This window comes from Manis javanica, chromosome 4, assembly GCF_040802235.1.
Source record: "Manis javanica isolate MJ-LG chromosome 4, MJ_LKY, whole genome shotgun sequence".
NCBI lineage: Eukaryota > Metazoa > Chordata > Mammalia > Pholidota > Manidae > Manis > Manis javanica.
Window position 1 is genome coordinate 80,895,926 of NC_133159.1, and position 15,003 is coordinate 80,910,928.

At 35.8% G+C, this 15,003-nt stretch overlaps 1 protein-coding gene across 5 annotated transcripts in view; it reads left to right on the forward strand.

Moving 5' to 3' along the window:
• TLCD4 (TLC domain containing 4) overlaps positions 1-15,003 on the forward strand; it is a 75,896-nt gene that overhangs the window by 44,868 nt on the left and 16,025 nt on the right. For 4 of the 5 annotated variants that reach the window (XM_036997986.2, XM_036997988.2, XM_036997985.2 and 1 more), the window contains exon 7: positions 10,782-14,298. The exons of the other annotated variant lie outside the window; for it this stretch is intronic. In XM_036997986.2, coding sequence (XP_036853881.1) covers positions 10,782-11,100 — 319 coding nt within the window. In that variant the 3' untranslated portion in view covers positions 11,101-14,298. Of the gene's footprint in view, positions 1-10,781; positions 14,299-15,003 lie in introns of those variants that run through there. 5 annotated transcript variants of the gene reach the window in all.

A 15,003-nucleotide genomic window follows, 5' to 3' on the forward strand; every position in this document is an offset into this window, starting at 1 on the left:
GCAACATATTTCCCTCCATATTCTCTTAGAGTCTCTTGTTCAGTGTGTGGGCTGGTCGTTCTCGGACTTACCCCTGCTTGACATGTGGGAATCATCTTTGACTTTCTCCCTCATGTATATTTGGTCCACCACCAGGTCCTATTATATCACATCCTAAATATTTCTGGCCTTGGCCACTTCCTCTCCACCTCTCCTGTCCATGCTCCAGTTCATTGTCTCTGGCCTCAGCTTGTACCAGCCTCAGTAGCCATAAGCTACACGTGACTATTTACACTGAATTTAATTAAAATTAAATTAAAATAAATTTAATTCCTCAATTGAACTTGTAACAGTCCTGTGGGAACCTGTTCATGATTACAGAAAGTTCTTTTGGACAGTGCTGTTCTAGATCAGTGATCAGCAAGCTAAGCCTGAGGACCAAACCTGCTCCTGTTTTTGTAAGTAGACCTTGTTGGAGTGCAGCCACACCCACTCGTCTACCATGACTTCTTTTGCACTTGTGATAAACACTTCATAACATCCAAAGCCTATCATCACCTTATGTCTGCTCTCTGGCACTTTATACGAGAAGTTTGCAGGTCCCTGCTCTCAACTTGTCTGCCTGCTGCCAGTCCTGTTTCTCTTTAATCTCTCTTTGATATTATTGTCTTCCATGGTGATTGGTTTAAAACACAAAAATGAATATGTGGCTCCCCTGGTTGAATCCCGTCAATGGCTTCTGCTGCTCAAAGGATAAAAATAAGCTTTTTAGTGTGACACAGAAAGCTGTCCAAGTAGAGAGAGCTGTCTTATCTCTTTCTGCCACATTTTCTTTCAGAAATCTCCTCTCATTCCAACTTGTCCACCTGCTGGAAAGGCCTGCTGGCTTCTTACTCATCCTTAAAGACTCAGATTTATTTCTATCACTAACCCCATCTCCTTCCGTATAGTGGTGTCCCTTGCCTATACTTCCATAATAGCGACTTGAAGTCATACCATTGATGATTAATAATTTTTGTTGTAAAGTTTGTCTCTTTTTTTCTGTTTCTTATTCATCGCTGCATGTCATGAGGTCAAGGGCCAAATTTTGTTAAACTTTGCATGGTCCAGCGTACATTGTCTGGCACATCATAGCCATTTAATTGTTTTTTAAATGAATGACTCCTAGGAGGTGATCAGTTAAGCATTAGCAATGTCTGCCTCTTGCATGTGATTCAGATTATACAATTTTGAAGCAGGAGAAAATTAACTTTGACATTTAAAAGAACTTCAATTTGTTTTTGTTTGAAACTCTTTTTGGGAAACTGTAAAATTAGAGACAGTTTAACTCTTTAATATTATAGTAAAAGTTACACCATACTGTTTTCCAAAAGCTTTAAATCATTTGTAGATTAAGAAAATGGGGAGTGTTCATTCTAATTGTTCATTAGAATATGAACAAGAAGTAGCATAATGTAGCAGCAGAGAGATCATGACAGAGTTATGTAGCCCTGCTACATAACACTGTTAGAGTTTTGTGGTATTTTTATGTTCTTTCTGTTTTATAGCTTTGTATAATTTAAAGAGGCACATAGAATGCATGTGGTGGGGTATAAAGTAAAAGAAGACAGAAATAAAGGTTAGACACCTGGGCTTCAATTAAATTTCTGCTGTTAAGTTCTACTCATGTATCAGGTTTCTTTTCATAAAAAGTAACTTAATGATGGTAACTGATTTCTTTCTTAAATGCCCTTAACTGTTATGAGGACATATTTATGACTTGGTCTTAAAATTAAATTATTTACAAAACTTTGCACCTGTGTTCCTTAGTATGTTCAGTCAGTATTTATTGAATACCTTCTCAGTACCTACATGCCCAAGGCCCTGTTTTAAGGGAGATTCAAGTATTGTGTCTGGCGTCATGTCTATGTTTGAGAAAATGGGACTTAAAAATATAAAAGAATGAGCTAGCAAAATGAGACATTGTGTCAAAAAGGTCAAGAAAGACACCGTATTTATAGTATAAAACAGCTGTTCCCAACCTTGTTGATCTAAAAAATGATTAAGGATCTGAATGAACTTTTACTTCCTGTGGGAATATCTGTTGATATTTACCAGATTGGAAATTAAAACTGAGACATTTAAAATATTTATTAATTAATTTAATATAAACAATATTTCCTGTTAACATAATTTTTTGTGTGAAAAATAGCTACAGTGCCAAAGTAAAAAAAAATTAGTGGGAATTATTGTACATTTTTGCATATCTTTTCATTGCCTAGCATGATAGTATTCAGCTGAATTCTCAAGTTCACTTTTGTTTTCAGTCTATGAAATGTAGTTTTGGTTGAAGCATATGAAAAAAACCCTGCCTGTCAGAGTTAATGTAGTAGGAAAATGGAGGGATAATTTTAGTAGCCTTTTCAAATAATTATGCATATTCCTCTTTAGTACTACACTATAATATACCAATAAGTATTTTCTTAAAGGTTAGTTAAATGTGGAATCTGAAACTATGTCAGTGAACTTTTTGTAGACTCTTAACATTCAAATCCCTTGGTCTCTCTCGTGCTTTGAATATTTTACCCATGCAGAAGTTTGTATCATCATGCCTTGGTCATTTGAAAATATTGGTTGTCTGAGTTATGTAGGTCTCCCAAACATTGGTGCATTATTAGATACTATTAAAAAACTCACATTGGTTAATATCACCGCTGATCTCTTTAGAAAAGTTCTTAAATATTGGCAGGCTAGTCAACTCTCAGTGGCAGATAGAAATTTTCCAAAATATTGATTCCCATTTAGAAGTTCAAATTTTTTTACTGGCAACAACCACTGTGGAGTTTCTTTCCTTTGATGTGACCAACTTACTTTGTTCATTTCTGAGAAAGTACATACCAAATACCCAAGTCTGAATAACTGTAGTTTGTCAGTCGGTCTTTCAAGTAAAAATGGTGTTCTGTGGAAAAAGCAGATAGTTTAGCTCACAGTTCAGATTGTCATCCAAGGGTTTCTCCTCCCGACAATCTTTGCACCTCGTGGAAATGCTTTATGTGCGCGTCCCATTTTATCACAGAATATTATGGGAGAGGGTGGGGGTGACGGGATGGGCATTGAAAGGTACCAACTTCCACCTACAAAATGAATAAGACACGGGAATACAGTATACAACATAGGAATTATAACTAATAATATGTAACAACTTTGTATGGTAAAATATGGCAGCTAGATTTATTATAGAGACTGCTTCGTAATGTATATAAATGTTGAACTATGTTACACCTTAAGTTAATATAATGTATGTCAACTACATGTCAATTTTAAAAAAGGACATGTACTCAAAGGTCAGGCTTTAATAAAACTAATCATTCTTACTGCTTTGTTAATAACATTCTTAAAAGAAACTGGTTTCCTCCCCCTTTTTTATTATTTTTAACTGCAAGTGTGTGATGTTAAAGAATACAGTAGTTACAAGTACATTCTGTGCCATTGCCATGATTTGCACTAAGATGCCAACAGTTTTATCCACCAGGGCTTTGCACCATCAGTGTTGCAGTCAGCACGATGAGAAAGGTGGATCATATTTTAATATTATTATGAAAATAGTTTTCCTTTAACCCCCTGAAAAGTTTCAGGGGTCCATGAACCACATTTTGAGACCTATTATTGATTGAAACTTGTCATGCAAGTCTTCACAGAGGAAGTGGGACATATTCTTAAAATGTTTTAGGATTTTTTTAGAAGTTGTTGGGGAGGGAGGCTCTCACTCAAGGAGAAAGGAATGAACATGTTTTTGAAAAGTGGAAGAAACATGCTGTGTGAAAGAGAAACTGCATAGATTTGTAGGGTCAAAGAGTATGTCTTAGGAGGAGGGTGTATAGGCATAGAAGGTGTTGAATGCCAGGGAGAGATGATTGAATTTGACCCAGTGGACAGTGAGAATGTATTATGGTAGAGAAAGACATTCTGAATTTACTACTGAATAATTCTAGTTTTTGGTATTTGTAGGATAGGTTGTAAGACTAGAGGCAAAAGGTTGGGTTAGGAGGTTAGCATACCACTCTTAGCTGTGTGAATGAATAATGTAATTTCATTAGACCAGAAAATAAATTGGAGTCCAAATTAAATTATGGAGATAAAGAGAAAATAACAAAATTGAGATTTTGAGGGATGAGAAGGTAAAATTGGTGATGGATAAGAAATTAGAGATAGAGAAAAAGGGCAAGTTTAAGATAACCTTCACCTTGGATCTGGAGGAATGGGCCCATTAAAAGTGAGGGGGAATTAGAAAGACCAGGCAGAAAGGTGATTTTGTTTTGGAGATGTTGGCTAAGAGGACAAGCAGAGCATCTGAGTGGAAATGTTGGGTGAGGCAGAGAATTTCAGAATGATCAGGTGTTGGTGACATTTGAAGCCATGAGAGAAGATGGTATTGAAAAGATAAAGTTGAATTTCTGGAATCGAATAAGAGAAGGAAGAGTAGATATAAGGAAGGAATAATTTAGAAGTAGAAGGGGACTCAAAGTTACATGGGCATGGAGGACAACTTTTCTAAAATTAAGTTCCTGAACTCCTAAATTTCCAGTTAATATTTGTTAAGTACAAATATTTACATGCCTGAAAGAATTACATTTGCAACCAAGATATAACTAGGTTCAGCTCACAGACCAATCTCTGCATACAGTCCCAGAAACAGTTCAGCATCCAAATCCTTGGCGTTTTTCCAAGGATGTCAACAAAGATCCAGTTTGTTACTCACAGCAACACTTCTTAAAATTCTCTTCATTCCTCTTGAACTCACATTATCTCCTGGACCCTGCAGCTCACTGAGCCTCTGACTCTCAGCTCTGAACTCTTAAAACTCACTGAACCAGTACCATGTAGGTACTGATTCTTTGCTCCAAACCTTTTTTCTCACTTTTTTCTTTCTGTGCCTACAAGTAATGCTCTCATCCTTTCCAAATGTGAAATACACCAAATAATACCTTGTTTTTACGTTATTTGCAGTTAGTACCACACTGCACAACTATCTCCCAGGAAACTTAAGCTGAAAGGCACAAGTTCCCTGAGAAGGGCAGGGAGAGGAGGAAGTGCTGGGTGACCAAACACAGGCTCTTCTCTGTGGGGCTGGGGGAGGGTGACAAACACAGATGATTTGCTCTTTTCTTTTAGACCTGAGGGTGGTGGGTAAAGAAGTGTTTTCCTCCTCCCCTTCCTTCCCACATGCATGTTGTTCTTCCTCCTCCTCCCTCCTTCCTGCTCAGGTTCTGTATATATACTCACAGATTGTTAGCCTGTATTTCTTGGAATGACTTCTAATCAGATAAGAAGAGGTTGATTCCAACAAAATAGGTGGTCCTTCTAACACAAGAGAGGAAGATAAAGACAAAGAACATTGTTTCAACTTGAATGAATAACTAGTCACATGGAAAACCTGGTAGAAGATAAATATGGTGATTACACTATAAAGCCAAAGGCAAAGTTCTTTACATCTAGATTTGCAGATGATCACCTTTCCAGACAACCAAAAATTTGGGAAGTGCTTCAAGAATGGGAAGTAGTAAATATAATGTAGAATTTGTGGCATCGAAGAGAAAAGACTAGAAAAGTAGAGTCAAGAGAGACCAGCTGGATTTTTGTGGACCTTTAGGTAAGAGACACTGAGGACCAAAAATTATAATGGCAGCAATGAAATGAAATGAATCAGTGAAGGATTAGGAAGAATCTTAGGAGATAAAATGTGCAGGGCTTGGTTATAGACTGTAGAAATAGTCTGGAACAACTCCAGGTTCCTAACTGGGATAACTAAGTCACTGGTGATTCCAGTCATTAAGATTGGGAGGATTGGTAAGTGCAAACTTCCAGTTGTAAAATCAATAAGTCATGAGGATGTAATATATAGCATGGGTGTTGCAGTCAATAATATTGTATCTATCAACTTTGTATGGTGACAAGTGGTAACTAGATTTATTGTGATATGTTTGCAATTATATAAATGTGGAACCACTGTGTACATAAGAATCTAATATGTCAGTTATACTTAAATTTAAAATAAAGTCTATAAACCACACCAAAAAAAAAAAAGTTTTCCACAGAAAAACCTGAATTTGCACAACAAAAATAGCAAATATGTAGATGCTTGTGGCACCCCAACACACCGACTGTCCTCCAGAAATGCCCTCTGGGTTCTTTGTAGTTTTATGTAGCTATCTTAAATACAATCATTTAAATTACACAAACCAGTTTTCTGTGGCTCAGTGTTACATGTGAAAGCTTACTTTGCAAATTCCTTGATTTTTATATTAAAATGGAGTTTATTCATAAAAATGAATGTAAATGTTTCTTCTCATCTGTTAAAAGATTGAGAGGATGGGAAGAGAAATGGGGAGTTTCTGTGGTGGTGGTAATGGGTGGAGAAGAGGAGGTTAATCAAGGAGTGGGGTTTTGGTTTTAGGCATATTTGAGAATCTGTCATTTGCCAGATGGGGGTGCTCAGTAATAACTTAGAAATGTGGAACCACAAGTATTGCTTAAGAGAGGACTTGAAGTCAGATTTCTGTCAGGGTGTTGAACTCCTGAGAGTAGATGAAATGGCCTTGGTAGTGAATGGAGAAGGAAATGGTGCTTGGGAGGCACAAATATTTAAGGGACAGGCAGAAGAAGTAGAGACTGAGAAAGTGTAGTTGGGGAATCAAAACAAAATGGTATCACGGAAATCAGGATAGGAGAGAAGGAAGTATGATGTCTGGCAGTGTCATAGCCTAGGCTATGGCCACCTAGGATGAAGGCTAAGAGAAATCCACTGTCTTGGTTATGGGGAAGCCACTGGTGGCTGATCTCTTTGCAGTCTTACTGTACTGGGTTCCAAAGTATAGCAAGAGTAGCTCTGAATATACTGCTGACTTCCCTCCCAAAAAGTTTGATAGGGAAGACAAGCAGAGGAGAGATTTTGAGATTTAAGTGAGCATGTTATAAGAGAGAAGAAAAAAAATCTATAGATAGGGAACCAGATGGAACAAGGGAAATGGGTAATAATGGATAATAATAAGTCCCAGAAGGTGGGGTGGGAGCCAGAGCATGGGTGAAGCTTTGGAGAGCACAAGAGATTCTTCTTCAGAGTATAAAGGTAAAGATGACTGAAGACAAGTTTTGAGACAGGGTGAGAGTTTGAGGAATTCCTGGTTGATGGGCTGTATGTAATATCTCAGTCCTCTGATAGGATTTAGATGTAGAAGAGGAAGGGAAGTGATTTGAATGGTGAGACAGAGGTTTGGCAGCAATTATATGGAGAATGTGGAGTTAAGTAAAAGGAATGCCAAGCAAATTTGAGAAGTTCACTGAAGTTCAGATCTCTTTAAATTATATTTATGCCATTTATCTTAATATCAGTATCAGTGAGTAGTAATAGCTTTACATTGAGCTCTGAGAATGGGGGAGTTCTTACTATGTGTCATAACAGCTTCATTAGCATAAGGGAGATAACTATCACTATCCCCAGTTTTGTAAAGATAAAACTGAGACGTGGAGGTCAATAACAGAGAAAGGGAGACCACACAGCTGCTGAGTGGCAGAAGCAGTCTGACTGCAGAGCACAGCACCCACCTTCCCTGTATACCACACTGCTGGAGGACAGCTGGCTTGATGAGAGGTTAGAGATGACAGGCAGGGTGGCTGGGATAGATGAAATGGCAAGACAACCGAGGGTGCTGGTCTGCGTTCTGAAGTTATCTGAGTTCAGGTAGGCAGGAAAGGAAGTGAATCAAAGCCTAGAGGCTGATAGTGAGGGATTGAGGGTTGGGAGGTCAAAGAAGAGGTTTAGGTGGAATTGGGTAAGGTGAAATACTGGATCCTGAAAGTTGTGGCTGGAAAGGGATGGGTTATTTGAGATACAGCATTTCTGAACAATCCCAAGGCCACCACATAGTCAAAGAAATGAATTCAGATTTTCTTAGTTTTTACCTAAGGTCCTATTTCTGCCCCAGGATAACATCCAGGATACCTCATTACATTTAGTTGTCATATCTCCTTAGTCTTCTTTTGGTTGTGACAGTTTCTCAGGCCTTCATTGTTTTTGATGATCTTGTCTGTTTTGATGAGCACTGGTCAGGGGTTTTGTAGAATGTTTCTCCATTTGGGTTTGTCTTATGTTTTTCTCATAATTAAACTTGGGTTATGGGGTCTTTTGCGGAAGACTCCAGAAGTAAAGTGCCATTCTCATCACATTCTATCAGGGCAACATGACTGTTGATGTTTTCCTTGTTTGCCTGGCTGAGGTAGGATTTGCCAGATTTCTCAATTTTAAAGTTATTCTTTTCACCCACCTGCCTTCAGATACTGAGCTCTTTGGAAGGTAGTTGCTGTGCAGAGCCCCCCCACTCCACCCAGGAGTGGGGAGTTACGCTTCACCTCTTTGAGGGTGCAGTATCTACACGAATTATTTATAGTTATTCTGCACAAGATAATTACTATGTTTTCTCCCCCAATCATTGATTTATACATTCACTTAAATTACTATGGATTTGAGAATATTTATTTTACACTTGGAGTTTTCATCAATGCTACATTGTTTATTTTGTTATTCAAACTGTTTCAGCTTTGGCCTTTGTGAACTGTTTCAGTTGGCTCCTGTGCTCCTGTAACACATCTTCATCAGTAAGGATTTTTAAAAGCACTTCCTTATTTTCTGACATAAAAAAAATTTTCTAGATTCATACTGTATATTCTCTATCCCAGCCTTAGAATCAGCTATTTCTCATGGAGGTCTAGTTCTTTTCATTGTAGAATGGTATTAGAAACCAAAATCTGGGCCCTGGGTGTGCTCATTGTTACTGGGGCATCATTGTTTCTATGCCCTCCCAACTGACAACTTGTTAATGTAACCTGTGTATACATACATACTTACAATTATTTCTGTATACATTCACCTCTATGTAAGCCGAACATGAATTCATACTAATGTTTTCACTCTAATTCAGCATCATGTGGGTCAGTCTAGCTTTCTCCACTCACTTGTCTGTAACTTTCCTCTTCAACAATGAGAAACCTCATCCTCACTTTACCACCAAACTAATTTACTTGTTTGTTAAATGCCAAAATATGTGTATAATTGTTAACATGTTCCCCAGGAGTCACAGCTTTACCAAGGAGAATACCAATGTATAGTTTCTTTTGTTTTTAGTTTTAAGAGTCTCCATTCATTTTCAGAGTTACTTACATCAGGACCTGTTTTTACCCCCTGCTCCCTTCAGTAAGGTTATGTCCTTTATTCATAATGCAGTTAGATTCTTTTGTCACAGTCTACATTTGGTCCTGCATCTCCTACCCTCCTAAATGATGTTTTAAAATTTGCATACACTCTTCATGTTATTCTGTGGGCTTTGATAAATGTATAACATCATGTATCCACCACTATGGTATCATACAGAATAGTTTCACCACCCTGAAATATCCCCTTCGCTTCACTTACTCCACCTTCTCTCTCTCTCTCCCTGAACCTCTGGCAACCACTGATCTTTTTTCTGTCTTTATAGTTTTGTTTTTCCCAGAATGTCATATAAATGGAAGCATTTTCACACTAGCTTCTTTCACTTAGCAATATGCATTTAAGATTCATCCATGTTGTTGCACAAATGGTTTGTTACTTTTTATTGCTGAATAGTATTCCACTATATGTATATATCATAATTTGCTTATCCATTCACCTGTTGAATAACGTCTCAGTTGCTTCAAGTTTTTGGTAATTATGAATAAAGCTGTTGTAAACATTTGAAAAATACCTAGGAGTGCTGTATTATATGCTTTGGTATGTTTAGCATTATAATTGCCATACTGTCTTCCAAAGTGGCTTTATCAGTTTGTATTCCCACCAGCAATGAATGAGTGTTTCTGTTGCTCCGTATCTTTTCCAGCAATTGGTATTATCATATTTTTGGATTTTAATCATTCTAATAGATGTTTAATTGTGTCTCATTGTTTTAATTTAGTTTTCTAATGACATAGGATGTTGAACATCTTTTCATATGTTTATTTTTCTTCTGTATATCTTCTCTGATGAGTTGTTTAAAATCTTTTGCCCATATTTTGATTGTGTCATTTCCCTATTGTGTTTTAAGGTTCTTCACAAATTTTGGATACAAGTACTTTATCATATATGTATTTTATAAATATTTTCTCCCAGTGTATGAGTGTCTTCATTCTCTTTTAACAGTACCTTTCACAGAGCAAATTTTTAATTCTAGTGATGTTTACTTACCAATGTTTTCAATGGATCATGGTTTTGGTGTTATATCTAAAATACTATCACCAAACCCAAAATTATGTAGTTTTTTTACCTGTGTTTTCTCCCAGAAGTTTCATAGTTTTGTATTTTACATTTAAGTCTGTGGTCCATTTTGACAACTTTTTGTGTGAGGTACGAGGTCTCTGACTAGATTCATTTTTCTGCACTTAGATATCCAGTTGTTCCAGCTCTTTTGAAAAGAATGTTCTTTTTCCATTGAATTACCTTTATCCTGTTGTCAAAAGTCAGTCGTGTATTTGTGTGGGATTGTTTCTGGGCTGACACTGTTAATCCATTTGTCTTTTCTTTCACCAGTGCCATTGCTGTTTTGATTCCTGTAGCTTTATAGTAAGTTTTAGAAGTGGGCAGTGTGAATCTGCCAACTTCATTCTTTTTCGGTATTGTGTGGGCTATTCTAGGCCCTTTGCCTCTCCATATAACTCTTAGGGATGTTCACTGAATCTTTATAACTAAAAATTAAAATTAAAATGGTTAATCCTCAGAGATGCAAAATAAGTGTGATATTTCTTTAATTTTTTTCCAGGTGGTTCTTTGAGGCTCTGAAGTATCCTAAGTTTTCCAAGGCTAATGTCATCAATGGAATTCTCATGACAGTGGTGTTCTTCATCGTGCGGATTGCCTCAATACCTCCTTTCTATAGCTACCTTTATTCCGTATTAGGAACAGAAGCCTACATTAGGCTTGGATTTTTAATCCAATGTTCCTGGATATCTACTTGTTTTGTTTTAGATGTGTTGAATGTCATGTGGATGATCAAAATCACGAAAGGGTGCATCAAAGTCATCTCTCTAATCAGACAAGAGAAAGCCAAGAATAGTCTTCAGAATGGAAAACTTGACTGAAAGTGGGCTATTGATGAGCATACTACCTGCTATAGGATGGATTTTTGGCATGTTCTTGTGCTTCTTTATTAATTATACTGGCTAATCAGGGTTTTGGTGTTTTCTTTTCTTTTTTACTTCTAGAAAAGAGAAACTAAATCTTAGTTTTTATCCCAGGATTTCTTTTATAATTTCCTCTGCATTATAAGCATGGATAAAAATCTCAAAGGTTTAAATAAAAAATTATAAATATAGTGTGAATCTTTTCAGAAATCTGTTAATCTGCATTGGCATTTTTCTCTGTGAAAAGATGACTATACTACTTTGGTACACTTGGTTTTATGTCATCAGTTTTGCTGAAAGAATGGGCACTGCTTTTAAATCTGTACATAGCAGTCAACATTTTGTCGCACTGCACTGTTCTTCCAATGGCTGTCAATACCTGTGTAGGGTTTAATTTCCAAATTGTTGAAGTGGTCTTTTTCACAGGCTATTAGGTTTATTTTTCATTTAGATATGCTATCATCTATTAATGATGAAGTATTTTGCTTCCTTTGGGAATATTTAATTAGTTCAGTCATGAAAAATTCTTCCTGCATTTTTAGATTCTTCAGATATCACTTTATTTCTATTTTTAACATTTTATCAAATCACTGCTTTTTATTTTATAGTAAGGCTTTAGACACATCTTGCAGAGCTCCTTAAGAGGTGAATTCCTCCTAAAAATGCATGTTATAGATGACTATTTAGGCTAGTAGGAGGAATCATTAAGAAAAAATTTTATAGCACAGTTGTCTTTATCTGCTTCCCTTTCACCTTTTCTGTGAAAAAAAAATATTATTTCTATTTATAAAACCTCCCCTGGGTTTACATACCAATATCACCAGTACCAAAGTCTGTACAATGGGTATTTATCCTTCTCCCAAAGTAGGCTTCTTCTTGATGAGACCAAAACTACAAAAAAAGTCAGTATTCACATCTTACTCACAGTTTACAGCCATACTTGCTTAGTCAGAAGTTCAAGTGCTTTGAATTTCTCTCTTTCCTAAAGGACAGAAAAAAAAATAGGTAATTTAATCCAAGTATTCTGATTATCAATTTTCTTGTCTTAAATGTGACGATAAATGACTCGTGGTTGGTTTTTTGTTTGATTTTGTGTGTGTGAGTTTATGCTTGTTTTTGTGTTGGTTTTTGCAACCCAAGTATAGAATTATATAGTTAGCTGTTACTGCATTTATTTATTTTTTTCAAGAATGTTAATGATTGTTCTTACCTAAGAAAAAAGATACTAAACTTAACCAGTGTTGAATACTTCAGTTTAATTGAACCCAAACCAAAAGATCTAGTCCATTTAATTTCTCAGTTTGAAGGAGAATGTTTGGCTCTTTCATTGCTCATGTTATGGTCATGAAGGGAGGCTAGCTGGATATGGCAACACTTTTGATTTGATTTGATTTGGCCATCCAGTGCAAACAGAACCTGATAAGTTTTAGAACATTTAAAGAAGGTAATTGAAGTCTCAATAACTAAAATGACAAAATGTGATTGATTGCCTTATATTAGGTACACTTATTTTTGAAAGAATTAATGTAAAATATAGGTATTTGTTTTAAAGCTTCTGATATTACATTGATAATTTGTTAACAAACTTTAGTGCCTTCCACATCATGGGCACTTAAATGTGTATTGGTTGTTTAGAGGGGGTATGAATCAGTGGTTTTATCTTGTTTTTTTCTTGCTCTTTTTCAAGAAAACTGGCTTTTTAAAAGGAAGACATTTCTATTAGAAAACTATTTTGGAGATCCATTCCTTTAAAAAGAAACAAAACTTGAAATAAGTATTTTTAACTCTTTGGATATTTCTGAACACAGATTTTAAACTCATCAAAATGAAGATAAGCTGTAACATTAGTGAGTTTCCATATAGCAGTTTCAGTTTTTATAGTTGCTATTTCATGCTTATAACTTCATTTTTACTTTCATTGACAGCACTTTTTGTTAGTATAGCCACTCACTAAATATGTGTATTTAAAATATCAGTGTTTTGAACTAAAGTTTATTTGTTAACAATTCTTATTATATGCGCTGTCTGCATGACAGCTAATTCAACATCCAAAAGTAGATTCTATGTATTTCCTCATACAACAGACATGAAATGGAAAAGATACTAGACTGCCATCCTACTTTAAGTCAGAACTTTCGGGAGCTATACTTGCTGTTCTGAGATTGTGTCCACCTATCTAAGATTCAAGTGAAGATAGAACATATCATTTGTTAAATGATGAATTTTTCATTTGTTAAATGACAAACTTTTGCTAGACATTTTACATATTAAGTGTTTTGACTACATGGATCAATTTAAATGATTCTATTAGGCATTCTGATATTTAACACCTCTGTTAAAATATTTATAGAAAATAAAAATAATGGTATAAATTTTTAAGCAACTCTATTTTTGTAGAAAAAGGTTAGTGACAACCTGTAACTATAAAGATGTTCTTTGAATGTACAGTAGTCTAGAAAAATAAACATTGTCAAAAAATTTTGAAAGAAATTAAAATCAACTAAATAGCATGCAAGATTATAGAATCTGCATTGGATATTTTATTTTACTCAATAGAATTTAAAAATTATAAGCTTGGGTTTATAGAGTTTCCTTCTTGTATCTAAAATCTTTTTAATGGGTATTGTTTGCATTTACTTAAAACTCAAAATGGAGTTATATATGAGTGCAAAGCAGTTAACTCCTACTTGAACTGTCTTGATTCCTTATGGTAAATTGAAGTGCAATTTTATTCCAATTGTAATTTTGTTATTTCATGGACTAGCCCTATGTTAAGAGAAATAATGTCTTTACCATTCCTAAGGGTGACTGATATACTATGGGTGATCCAGTACTATTGTGAAGGTCTAGTTTTTAAAACTACCTGTTTATAGCATAGGTGTTTGAATCGAATTCTTTTCTAAATTTTAATCTATATGACTCAAGTCAAAGTTTTGCTAAAGTATTGGTTTTTAAGTTGTACACTTTCTCCAAGGTGCACCAGGCATTTGGAGAATGGTTCTTCACTGGTGTGAAGAGCCAGCTTATGGTCTGATATGCCATTTGTTGTGCATTTGGAAACATTCTTCTCATGGAGATACATAGGGGAAAGCACATTGTAATATTTATGTTTGTTCTGATTCATTTTTAAGTGAAATAAACATGTTCCAAAAGACACTATTGAATGTTTGAACAAGTTTAAGTTTCTAGGTACTTTTAACCCCAAATATGTAAATATACATTTGAATTGGCTTTAAGTGGTTTACTCTGTTCTATGAAATTGAAAGGTCCATGTATTGTTAACATCATCAGTTATACTTCATTGAGACTATGTATTTATGTGTTTTGGATTCCATAGGAAGCAAACTTATATAATTTTATCAGAAATGTGGTGCAGTGTTTCTCCACAGGTGCAAACAGCACAACATTGAGACCCCTCCTGTCAGAAATCCCAGCATACACAAACCTTCCCAGCCTTAACCACACCTGGGTTGATGACAGGCATACTAAAGCTACTGGGAGTCTGACACAAACACATGTAATATTCGTGAGAATAATGAAAAGCCAGTAGGACCTGGAGTTGGAGCAGACACCGAGACTGATTTTTCCCTTGACATGCATGATGCTTCTCCCTCAATCTGGAAGTTTTCTCTCTGAATCCTTCCAGCCTTTCCATCTCATCCTCCTAATGCCGCCAAAGACTTCCTTAGCACCTCCCTCGCTTATGCCATCACCTTTCTATATCAACTTGTGAGACCACCCCGTACTCACAAACTTCCCAGTCTATTGGGGCAAATTAAAAAGTTTGCAAGTATGTTCTTTCATTGGGAAAAAAAAGTTAAAGTAATGATCAGACAAAGCATAATTTAGTAAGAGGCTATA